Raw genomic sequence first — 26,567 nt, 5'->3', positions numbered from 1 at the left:
TCATTGTCTTTTCTATTGACAAGGGGTTATCTGGTTTGGACCATCTCAGGAAACTGATTGATAATCAGGAAACACTTAAGATAAGGGAGTAACCCAAATACTTGGGAGCCAGCTTGAGATTCCTATGGATGGCAGATATCCTGATGGGATATCTCATGGTTTCTTCAGGAACAATAGATAGCTTGCAGCATCAGGATTTTGGATTTTTACTTGTTGTGCACAAGCCTCAGCTTAGCATGACTTTTCCAGATTTTACTATAGTCTTTTAACAGACTTAAAGCAATTATTGGGGTGCTCATAACCTTTTGTGGAGAGGACTCCCACCAGTCGTCTCGGGAAAGATACGACAACACCTGGGATTAGGGCTCCAGCAGGCTGGATGCTGTGATGAACCCTTAACCATTGTTCAAATGTTGCCCGTACCCCCTCGGACTCGGTCTCTTGCCTCAGCATTCCCTAACCCGGCAACCGAGTTTTAGTCAATCAAGTTTAAATAGGCCTCCCATACTGGGACCGGGGAATGTACGGCCCGAGATGCCTATTAAACTTAGAGCTGTGTGTCTGGGGGGAGAAAAGTCCTTAGCAAATCCAGATTAGAACTGGTCTGATAAATGCTGAGCTGGGTGTGTGAGAACATGGGTTAATTAACATTGGAAGCACAGATTCCCCATCGTGCAGTGCTCTCCTGCTTCTCTGGTCCCAGAATTCACTGCAGTCTCTACTTCAGGCTTTTTGTTTTCCATCTCTCATGTAAATGAATGGTCATCTGGTTCCACCTCCGATGTAAATGAGACCTAGGGCAGTTGTTTCACTCTTATCACCCTTATCTGGAGAGTTTTAGGTGCATCTCTCACTGCATCTTAATCAGTTTCGTTTAGGTAGAGGAGGGGGGGGGGGGTGAGTCCTTTGTGAGTCAGACAGACTGCATCCTGTGCCAGGGTTGCCCAAGAATACAGAGCTGAGGCATAACAGAAGGCCCTGAGAGAGGGCGTGGAAGGAGACGGAGAGAGACCGAACAACATCCACTCCAACTGCGAGGCTTGGGGCGTGGTATAAGGGGTGGTTGGAGCCACGCATAGCCCTGAAGGCTAGGGTGCCCCTGAAGCACCCATCGTAGAATGAGACCCATGAAGAGTCTGGGAGTTCACAGGGCCAGAAGTAACTGTGTCCAAGTAGACGTGAGGCAGCCTCCCTAATACACTGGAACATCAAAGACGTGGAAGGTGAGAATCCGAGGGTGCCCTTGGGCCAACTTGGCATGGGGAGGGGGCCTTGAGGAGATCATGGCCCTCCTGTAGGACCCTGCCTGTGACACACTATATATAGAAAACCCACAGCCTACCATATTTTTGTCCATAAAATGAGCAGTTGTCTCTGACACATTGAGAAAATTGCAATATGTAGCCAAGCCACCAGGTACCACTGCATCTTCTCTGAGGAGAATACTCATAACACCCACCTTATTAACTTGAAAGCTGCCTTTATTCAGCAAGGACGTTCCAGCAGAGAAATAGATTGTATCTTTGAATGAGCCACTAAGATACCTCACAATAACCTATTATAATAAAATAAAAAAGACACCCCCCCCACCCCACCCCACCCCACCCCACCCCCAGCCACTGACTGCACTGCCCTGATTGTTACTTACCATCCCACCCTGGAACCTAAAAGAGGAATTACAACCTCTAATTTAAAAAAGGTCAGACCATGGGAGAAATATTACCAATCCCCCTACTTTTGGCCTTCAAATAACCTACAAACCTGGTCCAGCTCATCAACAAAAGCCAACTCCCCACAGCTCAACTAACACCTAATGGGACTCAACCCTGCCTTAATAAAAAATGCAAACTGTCAACACATTTCCACTGCTATCACAGTCAACATGCCCCAGTGAAACTATCAGAATTCATAGATCTTACACATGTATATCATGTAATTTATAATGTATTATATAATGTAATATATCTTGGCTAAAAACCAAATGCCCTCATGGGAAGTATGTGGCTGAAACTAAACAGAAATTATGCACCTCAGAAAAATTTTAAAGGACAGAGACATATAAACACCAGCCAGAGTATATTTTTCAAGAAACAACTACTCCCTTTCTGATGTCACAGGGAATCAAGAAAACACCTACAGAAAACAGGCCTGGAAGTAGAAATTTTACAACCTCACTGGACACTAAAAAATCTGGACTTAATATAGCCCAGATCTGGCCACTCACAAACTGGCATAACACCTGGCTTGCCTGTCTTAGCTATGTACCTTGACCTGGCACACTTATTTTTACAAGAAACAAGTAGACCACCTGTGAGTTCCTCACCCATCAAGCATCAGCTCGATACCAAGATTCTTTTTGGGTAGACTTACCCTCTTACTGAGCCAGAACTCAAGGCCTTAAGGGAACATCTGGAACAGTGTGGCTTATTACAACCTAACAAATACTTCTATTAATCTTCCTACACCCCTCAGATAATAACAACCTTCTTTCTGAATGCTCTTGCTCCCCCAGTAACTATACTACCTAGTCTACTATGTTTCTTTTGTCTTATAGCTGCTCCCAATAGCATTTCTTCACTTCTATTTTACTTCCTGCTTTTGTTCCTTCAAACAGACTGTTTGCATTTATATAGACTTCAACACAAATTTTATTTTATTCTATGTTACAAGCTTAGCCTGTGTCTGCTTCTTTCTCAGACTTGAGAGAGAGTATTTTATGCTTCAAAACTTGTATAACATCTGGACCAACTATATAGTAAAAGCCTTCAAAAAATCCTTGCCAAAAGTAATTTCACATTGTCTTTACAGAACCATTTAATCCTTTTTTCTATTTAACATTGTAAAAGTAAGTAATAGAAAATTTAAAAATGTACAGTGACACTGGTCACTTTTCTGCTAGCATATCTTCCTTTGTTGATTATTATATCTGCTTTTTAAGACGTGGATGTTCCGGAAAGAAAATATAATAACTTGAGATTCAAAATGGCTAGATAGTCATCTGGCTGGGGTCATCTGACCTTGGTCCTCTTTCCTGCCAGGGGCAGGGGGTCTTGGACACGATGATCCATTGTGGTCCCTTCCGACTCTACAATCTATGAATATATGAAAATATGACCAAAAGCAATGATCACATCAGTTGTTTCATGAATCCTTTTTATTGCTCATCATAATTTCTAACTCCTTCTGTAGTTTTGGCAACAACAAAATTTTTCTTCTCCAAGCCAGACCCATGACACCATTGAGTTTCTAGTGGGTGTGACATGAAACGCTAACTGTGCAGTAGCTTAATAACATTTTGCAGTAGTGTACAAAAACTGTGGTAATACACTATTGCACAGTAGTATTAGGCTACTGTGCAATAAGGATCACTAAAAACCCATGTGCCAGCACTACTGCATAGTAGCATGAGTTACTGCACATTGATTTAGTACTTGATTAACCAAGTACTAAACTTAATGTGTAGTAACTACAGTGCATTAATGAACATGTAGACATGCCCAATGGTTCTTACAGGATCTTTCTTAAAAAGATCAACAGAGTCAAATGCATCATGTTTGTGGCTTTTCATGTTTGATTAGTCCCATTGTCTTTGTTACACTAGGTGCATCTACCTGAGACATTTACTGTGCAGTAGACTAATTAGCTGCTCAGTAAGCATCTCAGCTTCTACACATGTGCTCCTATTAGGATGGAGTAAACTAATTTACTCCACAGCAGGGTAGTACTTGTAAATACAAATACTATCCTGCTGCAGAGTAAAAAACTCCACAGCAGGGCATGTGTAGATGCTGCTGCAGCTGGCTAGGACATGAAGGTACTTCAGTGCAGAGGCTGCCTGCTGGCTAGCCCCATGCTGAAGCACTCTCATACCTCAGCCAGCTGCTCCACAGCACATGAAGCCAGGGAGAGCAGCCCCAGGTTGGCAGGCTGTCCCCTTGATCCCCTGCCAGCCAGGGCTTCTTCAACCTGGCTCAGCATGCTGTGGTCCTGGGTGCATGTTCAACCAGCATTAAACTTTAGAGTTAATTGCTCTGAAGTGTATTGCTCCTGGGTATATGTTCAAATGGTGTGCCCAGGAGCAATAAACTCACATTAATTGCACGTGCAGACACACCCACTGTGGACTAGCGGGTTATCAACCTTGCTATTACAAGCCTCAAATACAAAAATTATCTGGCTTGCTTTTTCTTTCTAATTTTGTGACAAACTCTCCTTTGTACTTCAATACATTCCCTGAGGATTTTGAAGTAATAGACTTCAGCTATGAATGTGGCAGCATTATACTATATGAGAATTCTGATACTACAACCGAGTCAGCCCTGAGTAAATCTGGTAATATATATTTCTCCTTCACTCCTTTAAATTCAATCTATAACTGGATTTCTCATCTTCTTCACAAGCGAGGTGTGTCCCCCCAAATTATATTCTTCACTATTACTTCCAGTATTGGTTTGGTTCCATACACCTCCTTTTTACATTTGCCATGTGTTGTTTTTTTGCCTATATTTTAATATTTGTACAGTCATGGTTGCATATGCTGCATCTTTTCTTGTGATTTGTATTTTTGCTTTCACAATTTAGGCTTATTCCCTTTCTGGCATTAGCACTCATAGGTTCTTGTCCTCAGAGTTATCTTATTTAAGCCTTAGCAGAGTCAGCAAATGTGCACAATTTAATAAATGGAAGCTCATTGTGTATGTGCCTAAGGAGGGAAATTTTGCCTTTTGAACAATTTCTATGGTGCTATTTAAAGTAAATTCCTTCTTTCAATTTGTAATCTCTCAGATTCCTATTTCTAACACAAGCTTCTCTGCTGTAAAGGAGAGAGGAAAAGGGAGCAATAAGAAACAAAGAGAAGAAGGGACAAAGGAGGTATAAAACAGTAGGGAAAAATATTGTTCCAAAAGGCAAAAAATGCTGAAATGTGGTAGGCATTTGGGCTTTGGTTAAACAGTGAAAGGGAAATATGCCCTAAATTGAATCACTATGGTTACTTCCTGTAGCACCTAGGTATGCCTTGGTTTTCTCATGCAAGTTCTGACCTAGCTTGACTGCTTTATTTATGAGACTCGATAGGCTGATACCAAAACCAAACACACAGGATGAAGCATGACTGCTACCAGAGAGCAGCCATCTTGTCCTTCCTCTTGGTGGTCCTTCACTATCCTTTCCAGCCATTGTCTTAAAGGTCTAATGGTTTATACTAGAACCATTAGCAAACCTTTTCTTGAAGTTCTGGAAGACTGTACACATTTTTTAAACTAAAAGCAATTATTATGAAGCAGAAAAAGGACCTTTTTAGAAAAATGTCTTTATGAAGCTGAGACAGAACTTTTCCATTGGAGAAATGGTTCCTTGCCCCCTGGTGGTGAATCAATTCTGAAAGATATTGCAAAGCATTGATAGGAAAATTTTATTTAAATTTAAAAGACATGCTAAATGCTTCATCTGACTACAAAGAAGGGTAAACCACTAATTTGTGTTAAAACTAATGAGGAAAATTAAATAGTAAACAGTCAAGTTGGAACCAGAAGTCTTTGACAGATAATGCAGAATACAACAGAAAGAATCAGTGTTAGTACTATAAATCAACAGAATTCTGAGAACCAAAAAGCTGCAAAATAAGTTAAACAGTTGTTGTATTTAACATTTGATTTATCCAAAATGTAGAGTGTGGTGCTAATATAACCAAGGTTGCAGGTTCAATCCCTGGTTGGACTAAATGATCTCTTGAGGTCCCTTCCAGCCTTACTTCCCTATGATAACTTAGAGCAACTTTGATTGTCTTTGATTTCCAATGCTTTCAAGCAATGATAGACTGAGGGAATTATCTTCTTTAGAATGGGCCTTCTCCTGAAAACAACAAATGCTGTCTGTACAGTGGCAGACACAAGTACCATTCATTAAATGGAAATAGCGAAACAGCAATAGATATTTTCCCCAAAAAACTGCCTTGAGTGTGTCAGAATGAGTTGTACCAGATGGTCCAATGTAGAAGCACTGTACTGGGATATCAGTCTTGGGACAAAGTACTAAGATTGACTTAGAAAATAATCCATTAACTTAGTTGAAAGGAAATTTTTATTTAAAAAAAAATAAGAGTACTAAAATAACTAGTTCTTTAAATCCTTGTTTCACATTAACATTACCATAAGATAGTTTAGTCACCCAGTACATTTTATCTGACATGATAAATATATACGTCAAAATATCGTGGTAATGCATCTAGGCTACAACACTATGCATCATTATGGATCATACTGAAAAGTCCTAATAAAAGAATTATCAGACTTCCCAGAGTTACTGGGTTAAGTGGTAGTCAGCTTAGGACAGAATTCTTCCTAGCTGATACTCATGAGCAATTGCCACAAGTAAGCTGTCTTAGTTAGGCCTTAGTAACCAGAGGTGTGGGCACTTTCTGGTGTTGCTTGCTGTAAGCAGGAACTCTGTTATTTAAGGCAGTAGGTGCATTTGCAATATTGAAACCTGTGGCTATTGTTCTAAGTCCTTCTCTAGACATCTGGTTTGTATCCTGGTTTCAGTCCTTGGCTGTTGATCCTCAGCTTGTCTTCTTGTTGATGACTGTGGCAAGAGCCAGATGTATCTTGTTCCTGTCTTCAGTTCCTGATTGTTAGCCTGTATCCAGATTCCAGACCTCAGTTATAACTGTTTGGCTGAGTCATCCCTACCCTGGTCCATCAAAGTTTGACCAGTCTGCTACATTGTCCCACCTTGTTGTATTTGGGTGAGGAAGTAGGAATGGAATCTAACCTGCCATAACCATACATGGATGAAGTCATCATCACCTTGCATGATCTGCAGGTGTGAGTCCACACCCTTCAGGCATATGTCTGGACAAGCCCTTACCATAGAGCCAAATTGCGAGCCTAAGATCCTTGTCCTCAACAATTTCAGTAATGGCCACTGACAGTTTTGTGGGTTCTGAATCAGTATTGGCTGATGTTCCAACTGAAACCACAAGTGTATGCTACTGACCAGGATAAGGCGAGTCTTATTATCAGCCTGCTTGCAGGATAACTAGACTCATCAAGAACAGACTTCATACCAGAAATGCTAATTGTGAGCACACTGTTGAAGTGGTGCTGCGGGCCCGCAGGCAGGGACTGTAGTTTATTGTCAGTTATGCTGCAGATTTTCTTGTGTCTGACAAAATATGAAACAAAGCAGCCCAATGTTTTGTTTCCATCAGCTAAAAGATGAGATACAGGTGATCTGATTTCTTCTTCCTCACACCCATTCAATGCATTCATTGAGCTCTGCATCAAGATTGATGTTGGGAATGTTCTGAGAAGGGAAGAGGTCACCCCATGTGCTGTCCCCCTTACAGGTCTTCACATAACAGGTCCTGAAATTGCCATAAGTAGATATAGCCCAGACTACCTCTTTGCTGAAAAAAAGAGCTGATGCTGAAGGAACAGTCTCTGTCTGTATTGTAGAAACTTGGGACATGTTGCTTTTTCCTGTCCTTTGAAGACCTGTCTAACCTTGGCTAGTGAAGACCACTAACCTTGGCTAGTGATCCTGTGAGTTGCTCTCAGCAGACAGACCTATTAAAACAAATCCATTGCTGTCTTGTCATGCACATGCATCAAGACAATCCCTAGCTCTTAAAATCCCCCCTTTATCTTTGGCATCTAGCCATGGGAGAAGTCTACCAGATAATTCTGGCTTGCCCTAGAGCTTCCAAAACATTTTGGACTTGGAATTTGTTAGGGCCCACTAGTGCCAACATGATACAAGACAACTCCTGCTTTGGTGGAAACTACTGATGGGTCCACACTTGCACCACATCTGGTCACATGGTGATGCTGTCCCCCTGCTTTGAAAGTTCCACCCAGGCCAACTCAAAAGTTCCTATTTGTTATCGGCGACTTGGAGGTGGGGATGGAAAGCACGCTGTCCAAATTCACTGACACAAAGATGTGGGGAGAAATGGGCACACTGGAGGGGAGGGACAGAATCCAGCTAGATCTAGACAAATTACAGAGGTGGGCGGATGAGAATAGAATGGAATTCAATGCAGACAAGTGCAAGGTGCTGCATCTAAGGAGAAGGAACCAGCAATACACGTATATGCTGGGGAACACCTTTCTCAACAACACAGTAGCTGAATGGGATCTTGGAGTCATTGTTGACTCCGGAATGGAGATGAGCCACCAATGCGAGGAAGTGGTCACTAAGGCTAACCACACCTTATTGTGCTACAGATGCATCACAAGCAGGTCCAGGGAGGTGATCCTTCCCCTATATGCGGCATTGGTCAGGTCACAGTTAGAGTACTGCATCTAGTTCTGGGCACCACACTTCAAGAGAGATGTGGCTAACCTTGAGAGGATCCAAAGGAGGGCCACTCGCATGGTCAGGGGGCAGCAGGCCAGGCCCTATGAAGATAGACTAAAGGGCCTGAATCTATTCAGCCTCCACAAGAGGAGACCGAGAGGGGATCTGGTGGCCATCTATAAACTCACCAGAAGGGACCAGTGGAAAATAAGTGAGGCTCTGTTCCCCCGGGCACCACCTGGGATAACAAGGAATAATGGCCACAAATTGATTGAGAGTAGGTTCAGGCTGGACATCAGGAGACATTACTTTATGGTTAGGGCTGCCAGGCTTTGGAATGGGTTCCCAAGGGAGGTGGTGCTCTCCCCTACCTTGGGGGTCTTCAAGAGGAGGTTGGATAGATATCTAGCTAGGATATTATATGATCCCAGCACTTGTTCCTGCACAGGGCAGGGGGTTGGACTTGATGATCTTATCAGGTCCCTTCCAACCCTAGAAACTATGAAACTAATCTGAGTCCTGCACTTCCCATTTATCCTGGAATATCCAGGCTCTTGCTGCCCATCTCTGACATTTAGTGGAAGGGCTAGAAAGTCCTCAATGAAACCTGCCCCCTAGAGGAATTGCTACCTGATCCCCATTCAAGGAGAGACAAGTGGAAGACAGCCTTCCAAACCAGGTAGGGGCACGTTAAGTATCTAGTGATGATGTCCAACCTAGGCACCTTCCAGAACTTCTAAAAGCTCAGACTATCCAACTAGTGGCCCATGGGCCACATACGCCCTGCAGGGAGTTAGTTTGTGGCCCCTCTGTTTCCTCTGGCTGCCACTTCCCTCACTGCTTTGATTGCTGCTGCAGCTGAAGTCTCCAGGCTCCCTCTTCCTTCTCTGACTTCCTTTTCCTGCCCCAGTCCAAGTGGGTAGGACAGGGCAGGGCAGGGCAGGGCAGCATGGCTCAGCCTGTGCCATAGTGCAGCAGGGAGCCTACAGCCAGGGAAGTGAATGGGGAGAACAGTGCTTGACTGGGTATGTGGTGCAGTGCTGAGGGGGGCCTCCCAAGCACACACGCAGAGTGCAGTAGTTTGGTGGGAACCAACTGCTGCCATGGTGCAACGGGAGGCAGGGGGAGGGGCAGTGGTCCCTGCAGTGTGCAGCCCCTGCTGTTGCAGTCCTCATGGTGTGTGGCTCCTGGCCACAAAGCAGTTGGACAGACATGGTCTAAATAAAAAAAAAAATAAAAAAAAAATTATTTAGCTTACATCTCTTTCAAAAAATAATTTCATTACATAAGACATGTTTAATTAATCTTATATTAATGGCAATACCGCAAAACCTATGTAAAACTTAAGAAGTGAAAAATTTGAAGAAGTTTTGATAGAATTCTTGGGATATCCACAGACAGACTGACCATTGATCTTTAGACGTCCATTTGCCTGGACTGAGAGGCCCTGAAGGATGTCAAAAGAATATAGTACTTTTGAGGATTTACAAAGGTAAAGTAAAAGCACAAAGGTAGCAGGGTTGTTCTTGTGCCTGGTAGCCCTTTTGATCTTCTGCCTTAAGAAGGGCACCTATTTAATGGAAGCCTATTCTGCTTATGACATTACTGAAACAGGAATTCACTTTAGCAATGCACCCAGTACACCCAAATGTGAGCTATATGAACATGTTAAATCTATATGTGTGAATCTAAAGTTACTTCCTCTTGAATCTGCTAATGCCAATGCTTGTATAGTTTTACTTTAATTTTACAATATATTCTGTACCTGCCAGTCTGGCAGCACTTTTTCCCACACTTGTGGGATCACTTATTTAAGAATATCTTGAACAAACATAATATCAAATTCCAATAAACTGTTTATAGCGGTGATCCTCAACCAGGCAGATACCACATGACAGATGCCCCAAAACCACATTCAATTAAAATATCCCGGACAAGAAGTTGTTAGCAATTAAGACAGCCTTTACAGAATGGAAAGATTTTTTGGAGAGAATCTGAATTCTGTTTTGGGTTTTCACTGGAATATCTCCAGTCTGCCAGAAATCTGAACTCAGGGGAGAGGCGTAGGGGGGGCATGTGAGTACACATGCACCCCCTGAGCATGGCAGCGCAGACACTGTAAGTGGCACCTGTGGGTGGTTGCCACTTGCCACCCCACTGTTGACACCGCCAGTGCTGTCTGTGGGTGGTCAGTGATCCTCGTTGGCCACTGCTGATAGCACCTGCGGGTGGTCACTGATCCCTGGTTGGCACTCGCCACCCTCCCCCAGCCAACAGCACCGGCGGCATCTGCGGGAGCTCTGTGTTCACTGCTGCTGTGCTTCCGCCGCCACCATGCCCCCCCCCCCCAGCTGCCAGGGGTATGGGTCGTTCGTGTCTGAACTCCTGTCATGTTTGTCTCTCTTCTTCACCCACGTTCAGCTTTATTCTAGTCTACTGTTCCTGCATCAGGGATAGCAAAATGGACATTCTAACCAACAAATACAAGTACTAACAGCCATACCTAATGAGGAAATCTGCAATTCCATAGTTTATCAACTTCCCCAAAAGAAGTGCAAAATAGCAGAGCCATTCACTGTTTTCTTTGAGATGATGGAGCTTGTTATCAGTGAGTCTATTTCTAAGCATCCTAGAAGATGACAAGGTGATTGTGAACTGCTAACATGGATTTGTCAAGAGCAAGTCATGCCTGATCAACTTGATAGACTTTGTTGGGTTTAGGGGAGCATTGGATGTAGGCTTGAAAGCTCAGATCAAGTGTAGTACCTCAACTTTAGCAGGGTTAATTAGAAGGAGGTATCAACTGGTGTACCTCAAGAATCTGCCCTGGGTCTGGTACCATTTAATATCCTTATTAATGATTTGGAGGATGGGACTGAGCACACAGTTAGCAAATTTGCAGGTGACACCAAACAGGGTGGAGTTGCAGACAATTTAGAGGATAGGATTAAAATTAAGAATGATTTTGATAAACTGGAAAAAATGGTTCAAAATTAATATGATAAAATTAATGAAGGACAAGTGAAAGATCTGCATTTTGGCTGGAAAAATCACATGCACAAATACAAATTGGGGAATGACTGGCTAGGCTCCAGTGTTGCAGAAAAGAAGCCGAGGGTTATAGTAGACCACAAGCTGAATGAGTGTCAACAGTATGATATTGTTGCAAACAAAAAGGCCAAAAGCATACTGGGTCGTATCAAAAAGAGTGTCACTTGCAAGCCAAGTGATTCTTCCACTCTATTCAGCACTGGTGATGTCTCACTTGGAGTACTGTGTCTAGTCTTGGGTATCACAATTCACAAAAGATGTGAACAAATTAGAAAGATTCCAGTGGAGAGCAAAAATGATTAGAGATCTAGGAACTGGGATTAGCGTGAAGAAGAGAAGACTGAGGGGGAGATTAGTAATAATTCAAATACCTAAAAGATGGTTATAAAGAGGATGATAACTTATTTTCTGGGGATGCAGTGGCCAGGACAAGAAATAATGATCTTAAATTGCAACAGGGGAAATGTAGGTTGTATATTAGGAAGAATTTTCTAATTATGAGGATAATTAAGCATTGGAACAGACTATCCAGAGAGGCTGTGGAATTGCTATCCTTGTAATTTTTAAAGAGACTATACAAAGTTTTCTAGAATGACTTAGACAAGGATGACCTTGCCTCGAACCACGGAGCTGGACTAGATGATTGTTCAGCTCTGTTTTCCAATTGTTTTATGACCTGGATCTGGTTCAGTCCTTACTGCTCCATGAACTTGCCAAACTGATCCAGCAAAAACTAGGTGTTAGATGTCATTGCAACTTTATCCATCAAAAATAGGACAGTGTGCTGCTCCAGGAGGGGTGTATCTGTGGACTCAAAGTCATTCTTGGAGCTCTTTATACTGTGTGCAACTCTTCTCCTCATAGGCATCTTGGTATGGTTAATAGCATGGAACCTCTGTGGCAAACAAAATTTCAAGATAAAAGTCTACATAGAATTTTGTGACATTTGTTCCCAAGCCCATGTAAACAAATAGAGGAGTATTTGGCTTCATGTATCCATTGTGTACTCTCACTTAGCCCCAAGGAACAATCTTCCTAGTCATACACAGACAGCCTTGGTGCTTTGTTATATTAATAGTGCTTTATTTCATGAGTAAGAGGACACATTTTTTTTTCCCGGCCACCAGATCCCAAATACTCAAGAGACAGCCCAGCCCTTCTTAAGAATGTTTTATGTTTTCATAGCCTGCCTATAAATGTTCTTTCACCAGGACCAGCACTTTTTTTCTTTGTTCTTGTTCTGAAAGAAATTCTATAGGTTCCTAGAATTCTGACTCTTCATCTACCAAAATCAGACATGCAGATTTTGTCACTAAGATGATTTTGCTTCCCTATATATTGGCTAATTTGTATACAACAATTCTATGCACTCTTTTATACAACAGACTCTCTCCCTAATTGATTGAGGCTTATAGTTTTCTTGATGGGCTTAGGTCCACAATTCCCTTGGCACAACAAACAGGCCTGTCTGGCTTCTGATCCTTGGCTGGTTTCTTGATTCCAGATTTTGGTTTAGACTGTTGATGCCCTTACAGATATAAAATTCATATTGTTTGGGTAGGGCTGATAGTCCCAGGATTAATCCACTTTTGGTATCTCAAATCTTGTGTGCCTAGCTTGTGATGCTCATGGGGTGTCAAGTAACTTTCAGAACTGAAAAATATTGATGCTCTGGCTACTTGTCCAGGGCATGGAGAATGGGCAGCAATAACTCTGGTTTTAGCAACAGTTATGTAGAGCAGGAGAAAAGAGGGAGGTAAAAAGACAGACATGGAACTAGGAAGAAAGAGGACCTAAGCTGCCCAAGCCAAAAGTAAAATTTCTATTTTCTAAATAATACAGCTTTATATCCTGTATGTGATGGTGCCAGGTGTATTGCTTCTTTATCTGTTGCTTTCGTTACTCTTCCTATCCTAACATTTTCTGTGCAGGCATACCTGGCCTAAGCTGTAGGCTGGTCTACACCTAGAAATACAGATAGTTCAAGTTCAATTGGTGCAAACATCTCTAAGGCTATTAGACTAGGTTGACAACAGTGTATATTGATTTAACTTGCCCTTAAAGATGATTTAAACCAATCTAATTAGGTAAACTGGTACATCTCTGCATTTTAAATCAAGGTTTGCTTCCCAAAATATTTAAAAATATATCAGATCAGAACTGCTTCCATCTCTCAGTCTCTCACCGTAGAAATACTTCTCCTTTCTTCCTTAACTCCTCCCCGAACTCCTTGCCAGCTTTGTGTCAGTCTGAAATTGTTAGAATTCCTCCCTCCTCTCTGTGTTGCTCATTGCTTGTTGAACTTGGCCTTTTAGCTCCACTTATAGGTCCTACAAGGGGAAAAAAGGAAAAAGAGTCAATGAAAAAAAGATGGGAGGAGGGATTTAAGGGAGGAAGAAAGATCAAGAAGATAGGGAAGAGATGTCAGAGTGGACGAGAGTGGGGGGAAAAAATAGTGTGGATACTTAGATGCGGAAGAAATGTGAAAGTTTGGAATTTAACTAATTTCTGAAATAAAAGAAAATAATTAGATGATAACATTTTGTTGATTTATCTTTCTTCTACAAAAAGGTAACCTTAAAATGACAGTTGACATTCCATTGTGTTTGAGGCACTGGCTTTCAAACTTTTTGGGTCATGTACCATTTTTCTAAACTTGTTTATATTACTGTGTATCCCTATGATTCTGTGTTGCGGATAATAATGTCACTATAATCAAACTGTAATCTGTAATCCAGCAACCTAAAAGATTATAAAGTTGTCCTTCGCACTTGCTTTTTCTTTCTTTTCCTTCATTTATATATCCACTCTTTTTCTGTTTTCTCATTCTTTCTTCCTGTGCACCCAGATACCCCAGTGTGAGAAATACTGATTTAAAGCAAATTGAAGTTGACTGTTGTTATGGCTGCACAAAACCTTGAAGAATAATTGTATATATGAGTTACAGAGAAATAGGACAAGACCAAAGATGACTAAGGAAGTTGAAAAAGTTGAGATAGGGCACTTCTTTGAAAAGAGAAAAATCATGACCCCTAATAGATTTTTGCCACAAGCTTACCTCTCTCTCTTGAGATACAGCCCAACAAGATAGGAGCAGGCTGTTCCCACATGAAACAGTAGGCTCACTCATGAATGCCGCATCCCCCTGGAGGCCGGGGGGCACGGCGAGTTTCCATAGGTGGTGGTGGCAACTGGTGAGCTCCTGCAAGCAGCTGCACCACTTTCAGCGGTGGAGGGCGGGGTGGCGACCATCCGCAGATGCTGCCAGCAGCATCAGCAGCAGTCAGTGGCGATTTGGGGACCACCCGCAGATGCCGCCAGCAGTGTTGGGGGCAGGGCAGGGGAGGGAGGCAGCAAAGACCATCTGCAGGTGTTGCAGGCAGTGTCGGCAGCATCTTTTTCCAGGGGGTGCACCGCCAAGCTTAGTGGGTGCACATGCACCTGCGTAGACCCCTTATGCATTGCCAGTGGGCTCACTTATTAACTTAATCAGTTCCTTTACTGAAAGCAATAGGATTTGGCAAATAGTTCCATTTGCATAATTTGGATGTCTGCCTGCCTTACTTGTGGGGATCTCAAGTGGCTTATCCTGTATTAAAATGAGATGCCACTTATAGGAGACTACTCAGATATTCAAAATATGATTATGTGGGCTCTACTGGGTTAATCAGGCCTTTGTGTCTTTTAGTGGAGTTTACATGTATAACAGGCAAACCTGACTTCAGTTTAAGGCATAGAGCACGAGTGGGCAATATTGTTGCAGGGCACTAAGATGTCTGCTCCTTTAAGGGCATAAGCAGCCTATCCAGGGAGCCCTGCAAGCTAGGCAGAACCCCACAGCTACAGGTTGCCTGAACAATGGGCTAATGAAATTAGCCAGCACCTGCAGGCGGTCAGCTGACCAGGAGGCAGGGACCTGGACACACAAGCCCAAGGCTGTGGCTGGCAGGGTGTAATTCTCTGGCAACTGCCAGGGGATGGAGCTCCTGTGTGAAAGAGCTACCAGAGAGATTTGGTTGCTTGATCTGCTGCCTGCAAGACTAATAGGGCTCCAGGAGCAAATAAAGTACCCAGGACTCAGAGGCACACTATACTAGGGGAGAAACTTGCCTTAATGGGGCAGAGCAAGGCTTCCATCATTATTGTTATGTTATAGCCCAGTGGCTTATGTTTGTGTTGTCTGGACTGGTGGTTTGGGATGAGGCTGTAAGGCAGGGGTGGGGAAAATACAGCCTGCAGGCTGGATCCAGCCTGTGAGGCCATTCTATCCAGCCAGCTGGGCCCCTAAAAAAAATTTTGAAAATTAAAATTTATCTGTCCTTGGTTCCTGTAAAAAATGACAGGACCCAGGGGAACCCTCGGTGAGCTCCTGCAACAGCAGGGTCCACCCAACCCCGCTCCCCCCAGCTGGGAGCCCCACCCAGCTGGGGGGAGCCTACATGTGTGGCCCACATGGCTGCCCCGGCGCAGGAAGCTCAGGTAAGGAAGGGGGAGGGGCAAAAAAGGAGCTGGTGCAGAGTGCGGAGAAAAGCAGCCCCTCACCCGCTCCGTGGTCTGCGCTCCCTGCTGCAGCTGCTCACAGCCCATGCGGGGCTGTCCTGAGCAGGCACAGGCAGCCCCACGTGGGCGGTGAGTGGCTGTAGTGTGGGGCGCCGGCCACAGGGTGGGGGAAGGGCTGCTTTTCCCTTGCACTCAGCACCAGTTTGAAACTCGCCCCCGCGCCAGCTCTGGGCAGCCTGCCCTTCCACTTGCCATGCCGGACAGCGTTTGCTGTTGCTGACCGCCTGGAGCTTGCACTGTGGTAGGTTGTGGTGAGGCTGCCACCGCTGCCTCTGGGCTGCCCAGTGGGAGGGCCACAGCTGCTGCCACTGCCGAGCTGCCACAACAGGCAAGCCTGGAGCAGGCTTGGGGGCAGGTTACAAGCTGGTGCTGAGTGCGAGGGGAAAAGCAGCCTCTCCCCCACCCTGTGGCTGGCACCCTCCACTGCAGCTGCTCGCAGCCCAGATGGGGCTGCCTGTGCCTGCTCAGGACAGCCCCGCACAGGATGCTTTTCCCCACGCTCTGCACCAGCCTGTTCCCTGCTGGTAAGCAGGGGATCAGGGCTGTGTGCTGCCCCCAGCCCATACCATGGGGCTAGGGGGCACTGGGAGTGAGCTGGCATGGGAGCACAGTGCCTGCACTGGTGTCCCAGGGCCAGCGCCAGCAGAGCCCAAAGTAGGGCTAGAGGGGTACAGGGTCCTGGCTGGCAGGGGCTCCATGGAGCTGGGCCAGCTCCCCCCTCTCCCTGATGGTGCAGCCCAGCCTGCCTCCACAGACCCCTGCCAGCCTGCACCCTGCTCTGGGCCCCACCAGTGCTGGCCCTGGGACACTGGTCCCAAGATGGTGACCAAGGGGTGGGGCACCTGTCATGCAGCCCTCAACAGCTTGCCAAAATTGAGTAAGCAGCCCTCTGCCCAAAATAATTGCTCGGCCCTGCTGTAAGGGGAGGCCTCTGTGCCTAGAGGGGGCATGCATCTGCCCAGGACCCTGCCAGCAGCCAGCTTGGGGCTTGAGTAGTTATACAGCCTGTAGTGGATGGAGTGTGTGCAAAGTGCAGAACACACAAGGGGCCAGAGAGCCCAGTGCCAGAAGAGTGCAGCTACATAAGGGCCAGAGAGTCTGATGACAGGAAGAGATTGGTTGGAGCTAAGACCTCAAAGTCAGGTCTGACACAGTGGGCCTAGGCTAGAAGGCCTAGCTAGACTAATGGGGTGGAGGCCAAGTAGGCCAAGGCCCCAACAGAGGTAACCAACCTGAGCAGGGTGCAGGGCCCGGGGCAAATCAGCCTGTGCGGGGCCCTGCCCCTGGATTCGAGGAAGCCGGTGGTGGATTTGGCAGCGGTGAGGGGTGTTAAATAGTTGGATGTGAAGCTGGCAGCAGTGCAGAGTCACTGTGGCTGCTCCACCCAGCTCTTTGGGGCCTCCCAAAGAATGGGTCCTGGGGTGGTTGCCCTGATTCACCCCCCCTATCCCCCCAGGGACAGCCCTGTAGGTAAAAATATCTGTGTAACACCCATGAGGCATGGTATAGGGAAGGTTTGGAGCCACGCATTTAGCCCCTTGGGCTCAAGGTGCCCTGTGCAGCACCATGCTGGAGTGAGGTCTGGCAAAGGGCCCAAGGACCACTGAGTTCTTGTGGGGTTCAGTGGACCGGGGCCATGCAAAAGCCTGGGGGCAGCCTCCCGATTCATTATTTGCCCATCAAGACATAGCAGGAAAGACAAGAGAGTGACCTTGGTGTAGAGCTGGTGCAGTCATGGAGCTGCCAGGGGCATCATGGCCAACCCTGGGGTCCCCAACCTGTGACAAACCTGCAGACTGAGTGCCACAAGTAGCATTAAACAGATTGGGGAGGGGGACAGGAAGCATAGCAGTAGATAGGGCAGGAAGCAGAAGGCAGAGCAAGAGATCAGGCAGGGGGCACAGGGCAGGAAACAGAAAGCAAAGCAGGAGTTGGGCAGGGAGCACGGTGAAGGGAACAAAGGAGAGCAGCAGATTGGGCAGAGGAAGGGGATTGGACTGGTACTCAGGGAGGGTGTGGGGCTGATTTGGATAGATATGCCCTAGGCCAATGGCGCTATTTTAAACTGTATTATGGAATAAGTTTGTATTTACAGTTGCACAGAAAAAAATGTGTACTGACTGTAATGCAGTGATGTTTGCCTGACTCTACAGACAGACTCTGGCAAAGAGAGGGACAATAGATGTTATAGCCATGGAGGACATCTCACACCTCCCTCCAGAACCAGCATCATCATTTCTATTCTAAAGACGAGAAAACTATATACCTAAGTAGTTTGGATATAGCAAGGTGCTTCCTATTTGAGGGAGTGGACTGAAAATCCCTCTGGACACCATTTTAGCCTCAAGTTCTATGGGTTAGTCTGGGGGGAAAAATAAGTGATATTTGCCAAATGCCAAAACTTTTGGTATTGCGAGAGTCTGCATATACCTTTACTTTCTTACATGCCTTTAATTAGTGAAACAGTTAACAGTGTTAACACTTAGATCCTTATCATCTACCATCTGCGCTGCCAATCATTAGCTGCAGAGATGAACCAGGATGTTTTTACTTATTTGGGTTTGTTATTTCAGGTTCACTGGAGACTAGATAGGTGTTGGTGCATTGGTTTACACTTGTTTAATGTGTCTCTGAAACCATGAAGTTAGATATTTTTATTTTAAATTAGATTTAAGTGGAAACTCTAGAAACCTGATATGACCATGAGCAATTTGAACCTTCAAGTGGAAAAGGATTTTAAAAAATTCAAGCGAAAGTAAAAAAACAAACAAACAAACAACCCCCCTCCCCCCCAAACCTCATGAAATTGAGGCAGAAAAGCAAGAATGGGTTGTTATAAGAGTGGTGGTGTAGACCTTAACATCCGTTTTAAGGCCTTGACATAACCAGTGCCATTAGCTGGACATGAGGCAAGGAAGTAGCAGCTTGGGGGGTGGAGGATGGGGTGGCGGGGGGATGGATGGGACCTACATAGTTGACCAAAGTAACTGACCTATGTGAAAGACAATGCAGGTAACAAAGTAACAGGGTGATAGTTGCTCTGAAGGGGTGACTGGTGGAGGATAGTTGCTGTGAATGGGTAATTGGTGAGAATTTGTGACATCACCATAGGTGAAGGCTTGTAAATCATATAAAAAGAAAAAAATATTGTAGGACATATAAATAGCTGCTGAAGCAGCTTAACCCTTGGGAATCTCAACAATTGGAAAGTTGGAAACTTGAAAACAAACTTTGCTGTTGTGGATGTGACCCCTGGGTATTTTGAAAACACCTGGCTAGCAGAGTCCTCATATCACATGGAAGGCCTACATAAGTATCCCTGTTTCTTATCTGTTTAATGAACTTTGGATTTGAAGATGGAATAGCATTGACAATCAGTTAATCTGTCCATGCCCCTTTTAATTAAAACTGAATGTACCAGTAGTAGCAGCTCCATAGTTTATTTTAAAATTAGCTTTGTATTTTGAAGGTGGGTTTTGCTTATGTGCACATACATACAGTGTACTTTTCCCAAAATTACAAATTATTATTACAACACAGGATTTTTATAAGGTTTTATAAGCAAAGCTGTTACTATTTTACAAAATAAGTCCTTTTGGAAATATAGTACACCCTTATTTTTCCATGCTAATAATCTCAGTAATAGACTAACAAATACTTTTTCTAGGCTTTCCAAATTTCCCACATTGTTCAGTCTCACTGAAATCTAACGCATTACAAATGCTTATAAACAACCTTTAAACATATAATTGAGGATCAATGGTAACTTTATTCCTTTATAAATAATAAGATTTTTTTTTCATGATTTATTCAGAGTTCCAGGAAGAACTCTCTTTCAAAATGGCTACCATCTTCTGTTGTTTTCACTAGGCCTGTAGCCACAGCTGCTGTCGGTGGCCATTTTAAAGCATCTCTGTCACTGTTCTCAAAGGAACTGAGCATCTCAGCTTCTCTTACCATCTTCTCTGAAGGCCTTTATGGCTTCACTTCCACTGAGAGCAATTGGAAATGGCAGCCATTTTAGAAAGGTAATTAATCATTACAAACTCTGAGTTACAAAATATAATGGCAAAATGACTACTTACATATTTTAAAAGGTATTTATTGAAACAAATCTGCTCAACAGGGAGGTGAGGTAACCTAAGATGCGAGTGTATGCAGGGAAATGTAAAAGACTGAAGGAGAAATGGAGAATGAAGGGTATATGTTTGGCAATATAACATCCCCCTGTAACCTTAAGTGTTAAAAAATCATGAATCTGATTGGAAAATAATACTAAATTTTGCCTTCTGGTTTCAGAGCCATTAGGCTTCATATGCTTCACACTTTCAAACTTTTTTTCTGCAACCACCAGAGCTAGAGACTTTCTCTTTTTTTTTTTTTTTTTTTTTACATGAAAGCTGATAAAGTCTGGAGAGTTCACAACAATCTAACAGAGGCTACAAGAAGCAAAAAGGAATTTGGGGATTTGTAGGCAGAAGGATTCAGAGAACAGGAAAAAGAGCAAAACTGGTGTGTACTTCATGAATTTGTACTGTTGTGACAAAATAAAGCAGCTGTAAACCTAGTTTCACTAGTAACCTACTGAGTGCTTTGTGATACTTTGTTCTTTTGTTTTGTTCAGTGGCCAAGTAAAAAATAAAAATAAAAAAACCCAAACCTAAAACCATTCTTGTTGAAATAAAAATTTGCCATTTTTCAGTTGAAAACAAAATTTCATCTTGGTTGAATGAAAGGAATTATTTAGTTGCCAGGTAATTTTAATGAAAACAAAGGACTAGGTTTGCAAGGGGATTTAGTTGCCATTCATAAGAGGAAGGAAGAAGGGGTACTGGGATGAGTTCCAATCCCTGCTCCTATGAATATTCAAGTCTTTTATACAAAGTGAAACAGCTTCTACGTGAGTGAGTGAGAGAGCCCTGTCCAAGAATATCCCTCGGGCACTCCTTTTGAGGTGCGAAACCTTGGTTCAAATTCCTGTTCAAAATTAGATGGAGTGGATTTAATTGCATATTCTTATTTTCCCATGGAAGTCCCAACCACTGCCAGATTGAAGCCCCTAAAATTGAAATGTTTTGCATTTAGCTGAAAGTGTCTGCTAAGTCTGACCTGAATTTATATTTTGCTGTTGGCTGAAAGAATTTTTCAGGGAATGTTAACCAAAAAACACTAAATCAAGCCCCATGCAGGAGAGAAAACAGTTGGAACATAGCATGGGACCTGGACACACAAGCTAACTTTGAGGCTGGTACAGATATTATGTTTTTAACAGTACAAATGATCAGAAACTGGTCTATACTCATAACAGAAGTTCAGCACATGCGGACTGGTTTAAAAATGGTGGAACCCGGTTTAGGATTTGCTGTCCTTCCCCACCCCGCACACACTGGCGGTGCGCAGGGGGTGCACGTGCACCCGAGCTTGGTGGTGTACCCCCTGCAAAAAGCTCTGTGCCGTTCATGCCCGCACAAAAGGGAAGCGTGTGCTCTGCTTGCCCCAGATCTGACTACACCGCTTACAGAAAACTGTAACTGAGATCAATTCTTCTTTGGGCTTTTTGAATGTAGGCACCCAGCCTAAGAGAATGATTTCAATTTGATAATCCGTAACTCTGAATGGGTAGAAATAGGAATGCCCACTTCTAATTCCTCATGCTCCCCTGTTCATAGGTGAAATCTTTTAAACACAGAGGAACTCCTGAGGCCACAAGGAACCTGGGAGGGATCTGGGGGGAAAGGCCCAGCTGGAGTATGAAGTGATTATTACACAAGAGGGAGGATACAAGTCGCAGCTCAAGCTAGAGGGCGGGCAGGATGCAAGCGTGTCAGGACCCGCACCGCAGTCAGGCCGCCGGCCCCCGCGAAACCAGTGCGTGGCTGCGCCGTTAGTGCGCCGAGCGACTGACCGGCCGCCAGAGCTACAACCACCCCAGCCCCAGGTCACTCCGGCCCTGGACCGGCGCCGCGCAGCCTCAGCAGTGCCGGCTCGCGGTGCTGGCAGCTCGAGGCCCGGCTTTAGCAGGAGGGCGCGGGCCGGGGCTGACGCGAATCGCTCCTCAATACGACCGGGGCCAGCTGCAGCACCGGACGCGGGCGCTCACGCCGGCGGGTGCCACGCGCTGCCCCAGAGCCGCCGTGGGGGAAGGGGGACGGCCCGGCCCGCAGCGTCTCCCGCCCCGCCCCGCCCCTCCCCCAAGCCGGCGGCTTCTGCGCTGGCCTCCCTGTTACGCTCGCCGACGTTTGCGGGGTGGGTGACGTCACGGCCACAGGGGTCGGTGATTGGCCGGGAGGTCAGCCCCGCCCTCTCCGGGCGGAGCGGACCCAGCACCTCCACCCCTCAGTGCGGAGCGGCTGCCGGGCGTGCGTGGCTCCGGCAGTGCCTGTGCGGCCACGTCCGCGGCTCGGTTCCACTCAGCTCTGCAGCAGGCGCAGGCGGCCATGGGTCGGGCGCCGCGGCTCTGGGCGCTGCTGCTTGTGCTGCTGGCGCCGCGCGGCCGCGCCTGGGACAGCGGCGACCTGGAGCTGTTCGACCTGGCGGAGGAGGTGCCACGCAACTTCTACGACTTCCTCGGGGTGCAGCAGGTGAGCGCGGCCCGGCCCGGCCCCCGCGCCGCTCGGGGGGAGCCTCGTGTCCCGCCGCCTCCCCGGGCCCGGCGCCACCTCCGCGCACACGCCACAGCCCGTCCCCGCCGCTCACCTCGCCTCGCTTTGCCCTCGCAGCCGCCCTTCTCCTCGCCCGCGTCCCTCCCCCACACCCCGCGCAGCACCCGGCCCCGTCGCTGCTCCAGCCGTCACCTCGCTTCCTCCGCCGCCGCCGCCCTGGAGGCTGCTGGTGGCTGCTTTGCTCCGGCTCTCTGCTGAGGTCTTGCGGCCTCCCCGCCCCCTTCTTTGGAAGCTGACGCCCCGCTTGTCGCGTCCGGCTTCACGCCCTTGGGCATCTTCAGTTCGTCTTTTCCCTGTTCCCGCGTGTGGCTGGGCTCTTCCCCCTCTCCCGGGCTACCCTGCCCTTCCCAGCCCTTCCCCCACGTGTGCTGGTCCCCACGGTGAGACTCTCTTCTCCGTGCTCTCTGGCAGTCTGACCTCTACTGCTGTGAATTCATCCACTCCTGGAAGTCACTTTTCCTGCAGGTTTAATCTGCACGTGCCCCTTTCTTCCCCCTTGCTCATTACTGCTTCACCCCTTGCCTCCAGCAAGCACAGCACCGTTCTTTACTCTCCTCCAACACCTGTCAGTGACTGTGTTTTGCTGTTAACAGGACCCCTCTGGCAAGTTCACACACAGTCTCTATTCTAGTGTCTCTTTTGCAGGGTTTGGGGGATGATAATTGAAACAGCAGGTGTATTTGGGAACCTGCCGTCAGGAAAGTGAAGGCTGATAAATTACTTGTTTAAGGAAACAGAGCCGCTTCCCATGTAGGGCAGTGCCCTTTGGGGAGAGTAGCGGGGTCTTTTGTAGGGGCTCAGTTCCAGGAGGTGCTGTTCCTCTTGGCTAATTAGGTGCAGATTCTCAGAGCCTAGTGCCTGGGTGTGAAGATACCATGTAACATCATCTCAGTCACAACAAAGCAGGCAGATTGTCCAAGATTAAAATTCACTGCCACTGAGGAGATTCTTCTGTGGGATAAATTTTAAGAGAGGTTTAAAGTTTGTCTGCTTGGGACAGTGAATTCTTTAAAATTACAGTTAGAGAAATTTAAAGCTTAGTACACAGCTGTGTGTAATTACTCCGGCCATTCTTATTGGAGAAGTCATTCTTCAGCTGGCATAAATGAGTTCAGTAACATTTAATTTCATTCTGTTAAAAAAATTAAGCGATTCTTATTTTTGCTTCAGGTTTTGCAAGAGGTAAGAATTCCTGTCTGGGGAACCTTGTGTCGCTTACTATTTTTATTTATTAAATTTTTTCCCCTTTAAGACATGAGCAAGAGAATAATCTGTAGAATTGAAACCAGAGCATAGAACTGATGAAAGGAAATACTGCTTGATAAAAGTGAATGGCTAACCTACATGATGATGTCATTACGGGCAGACCATGAGCTTAAACTACAATAGATGTTTTGTATACATAATAGAAATGCTTCCACAGTTACATTGAGAGTAAAAAAAAAAAAAAAAAAGTGTTTGTAGAAGGGATAAAACTGATGGTTTATGGCACAAGCCAAACAGAAGCTGATAAGAGTTAGGAATACAAGTTCTTTTATAACTATTATGTACTGTTTCTGCCACCTGTCTCTGAAGCATGTGATACCCGCTAGTAATAGAAACAGGATAGTGAATTCAGTGCATTACCAGTCTGCTTCATTTTGGTGATTTTCATGTTTCTGCCTCTAGAGTAGGGGTGGCTAACTGTGGCAGAAATAGCATGGGCAGCCTCTGTGGCATGCAGCAGATCGGGGAGAAGACAGACAGCAGCAGAAACGGGGATCAGGTAGGGAGCATGGGGAAGGAAGCAGAAAGCTGAGCAGCTGATTGGGCAGAGGAAGGAATTGGAGTGTGGGGCAAGTTTTTGTGTTGTTACTTAAAAGGTTGGCCTTCATTGTTCAGTGAATGTAAACTTAGCTAATAGAGCATATTTTAGTTTGTTCTGTCATGGCTCAGTGTCTAGTTGGGAGGAGGTATCAGTTGGGTCTGTTCTGGGTCTAGTATCTTTTTTATTTTTAACGTATTCATTAATGATTTAATAGGATGCTGGGATTGAGTGCATGCTTAGTAAATTTGCAGATTACACTAAATTGGGTGGAGTTGCAGACATTCTGAAGGATAGGGCTAGGACTAAAATCATCTGGATAGACTGGAAAAATGATCCATGATCAATCAGATGAAATTCAGTAAGGACAAGTATAGTCTTGCAGTTAGGATGGAATTAATTGCATGTACAGAACACAGACTGAGGAATGACTGGCTAGGCTGCAGTACTGCAGAGTAGACACACTATTCAGCACTGGTGAGGCTTCACCTGGAATACTGTGTCCAGTTTTGGGCCCCACATTTCAAGGAAGATCAGGGAAGTGTCCTTTGGAGAGTGACAAAAATTATTAGAGGCCTGGAAGGCATAATTTAGGAAAGACTGCAAGAATTTGGCTCATTTAGTCCGGAGAAAAGAAGACAGATGGGGGGGACTTGATAACAGTCTTCAAATGTGATGCCATCTTGACCCCTAATAAAAAATTGTCTTAGGACAGACAGGAATTGGTTTAATAGACCAAAACTGTACTGCTTTTTCTCATCCTCCTATGCTCTCCATCCAAGGAAGAGAAGAGTTTATGAATGCTTGTTTATGTTGGATACTGACTCGGTGGAGCTCAGTTTTTTTATATGTTCTTGTAGGATTCCAGGCCTCCCTTGCAAATACTGAAATGTGGCTCGAGAATGCCTAGTCACTTCACCATTTGCCCATTATCTAACTGGGCCTCTGTATTGGAACTAAAGGCCCTTTCTCTATGGCCACATAGGTCCTTTGTACTGATGCAGGGGTACAAAATGAGAGTTTTGAGACATGCAACCTGGTTCTCTGAAAAATACACTCATTGTCTTTGTTGTTAGAGGGAGTTGTTTTAGGCAATCTAATACCTCTGAGCAAGAGACTTGATATAATTCACAATTTCCTGGTGCCTTGATAGAGCACTGAAGATTTATAACTGGGAATGGACTTGCATTGACCTACATGTGTTCAATTTGGGATGGGTAACTTTTTACAGAGTCCATAGCTGCCTCAGTGTCCCTTTTGATTCTCTTGAAGTGTAGAGGCAGTCCTTGAACTTATGATACAATTGGTTCCTGAAAACCGCGTTTTAAGTTGAAACGTCATAACTCGGAACCAATTTTCTCATAATAAACAATGTTATAAATGGGGGATTGGTTCCTGAACCAAGGCCTGATACCCTATTTTCACCAAACATACCCCAGAATTTTGTACTCAATCAATTACAGATGAGTAATATAGCTACATTAATGTATTTATATTGAAAATAGTAATTGTATCAATTTGGAAGGACTTCTTTGAGGTGACTTTGCTGGACCTTTTTGAAAGGCTCTTGTTTGGACTTTTTGAAGGGTTCTTGGCTGGAGTCTTCTCAGGAGTCTTGACTGCAGGTTTTTCTGGAGTCTTGTAAGCTTTCTTAAAGAAAGTATCCAAGGGAATTTGGTCAGATGATCTCCAGGGAGATGAGTGATGCAGCGAACTTTTTCGCTGGCATGGCATCACATCGGATTAAGGGTTGTAAAGTCGAAACTAATGTAATAAAGTTGAAACAGGGTGTCAATTTATAAGTGTTGTAAGCGCGCAATGTTGCAACTCGAAACATTGTAAGTCGAGGACTGCCTGTACTGGGGAAACTGCATTTCTTAGAAATACAATGCAGTGGTCATCAACTCCTGATGAGCAACTAGGGTCTGGTCATCCATAGTCTTCCTTCTCCCACAAATTGTGGTTCCACCCTGAATTTATGAACTGCATGGAAGCACTCCTTCTCCAGTATCTCAATATCATGTGAAAGGCCCAGGAGGAGGCACATCAGTTAAGGGGAATTAGTCTCCTGCAGGACTTTGGCAACCCAGAGCTCTGTGGTAGAACCTTTCTTGGGTATATCTCCTCCCAAAGTCAAATCAGAAGCTTTATGTTGTAAAGCACCACGATGCCAGTTTGTTGCAACTTTT

At 45.1% G+C, this 26,567-nt stretch overlaps 1 protein-coding gene across 1 annotated transcript in view; it reads left to right on the top strand.

Moving 5' to 3' along the window:
• Positions 1-22,240: 22,240 nt before the first annotated feature.
• DNAJC1 (DnaJ heat shock protein family (Hsp40) member C1) overlaps positions 22,241-26,567 on the top strand; it is a 203,254-nt gene continuing 198,927 nt past the window's right edge. Inside the window, exon 1 of the mRNA XM_014608954.3 lies at positions 22,241-22,493. Within this exon, the coding sequence (XP_014464440.1) occupies positions 22,350-22,493 (144 nt within the window). The 5' untranslated portion in view covers positions 22,241-22,349. The remainder of the gene's footprint in view (positions 22,494-26,567) is intronic.

This window comes from Alligator mississippiensis, chromosome 5 (genome assembly GCF_030867095.1).
Source record: "Alligator mississippiensis isolate rAllMis1 chromosome 5, rAllMis1, whole genome shotgun sequence".
Classification (NCBI taxonomy): domain Eukaryota; kingdom Metazoa; phylum Chordata; order Crocodylia; family Alligatoridae; genus Alligator; species Alligator mississippiensis.
This window is presented reverse-complemented; position numbering and strand designations above follow the sequence as displayed.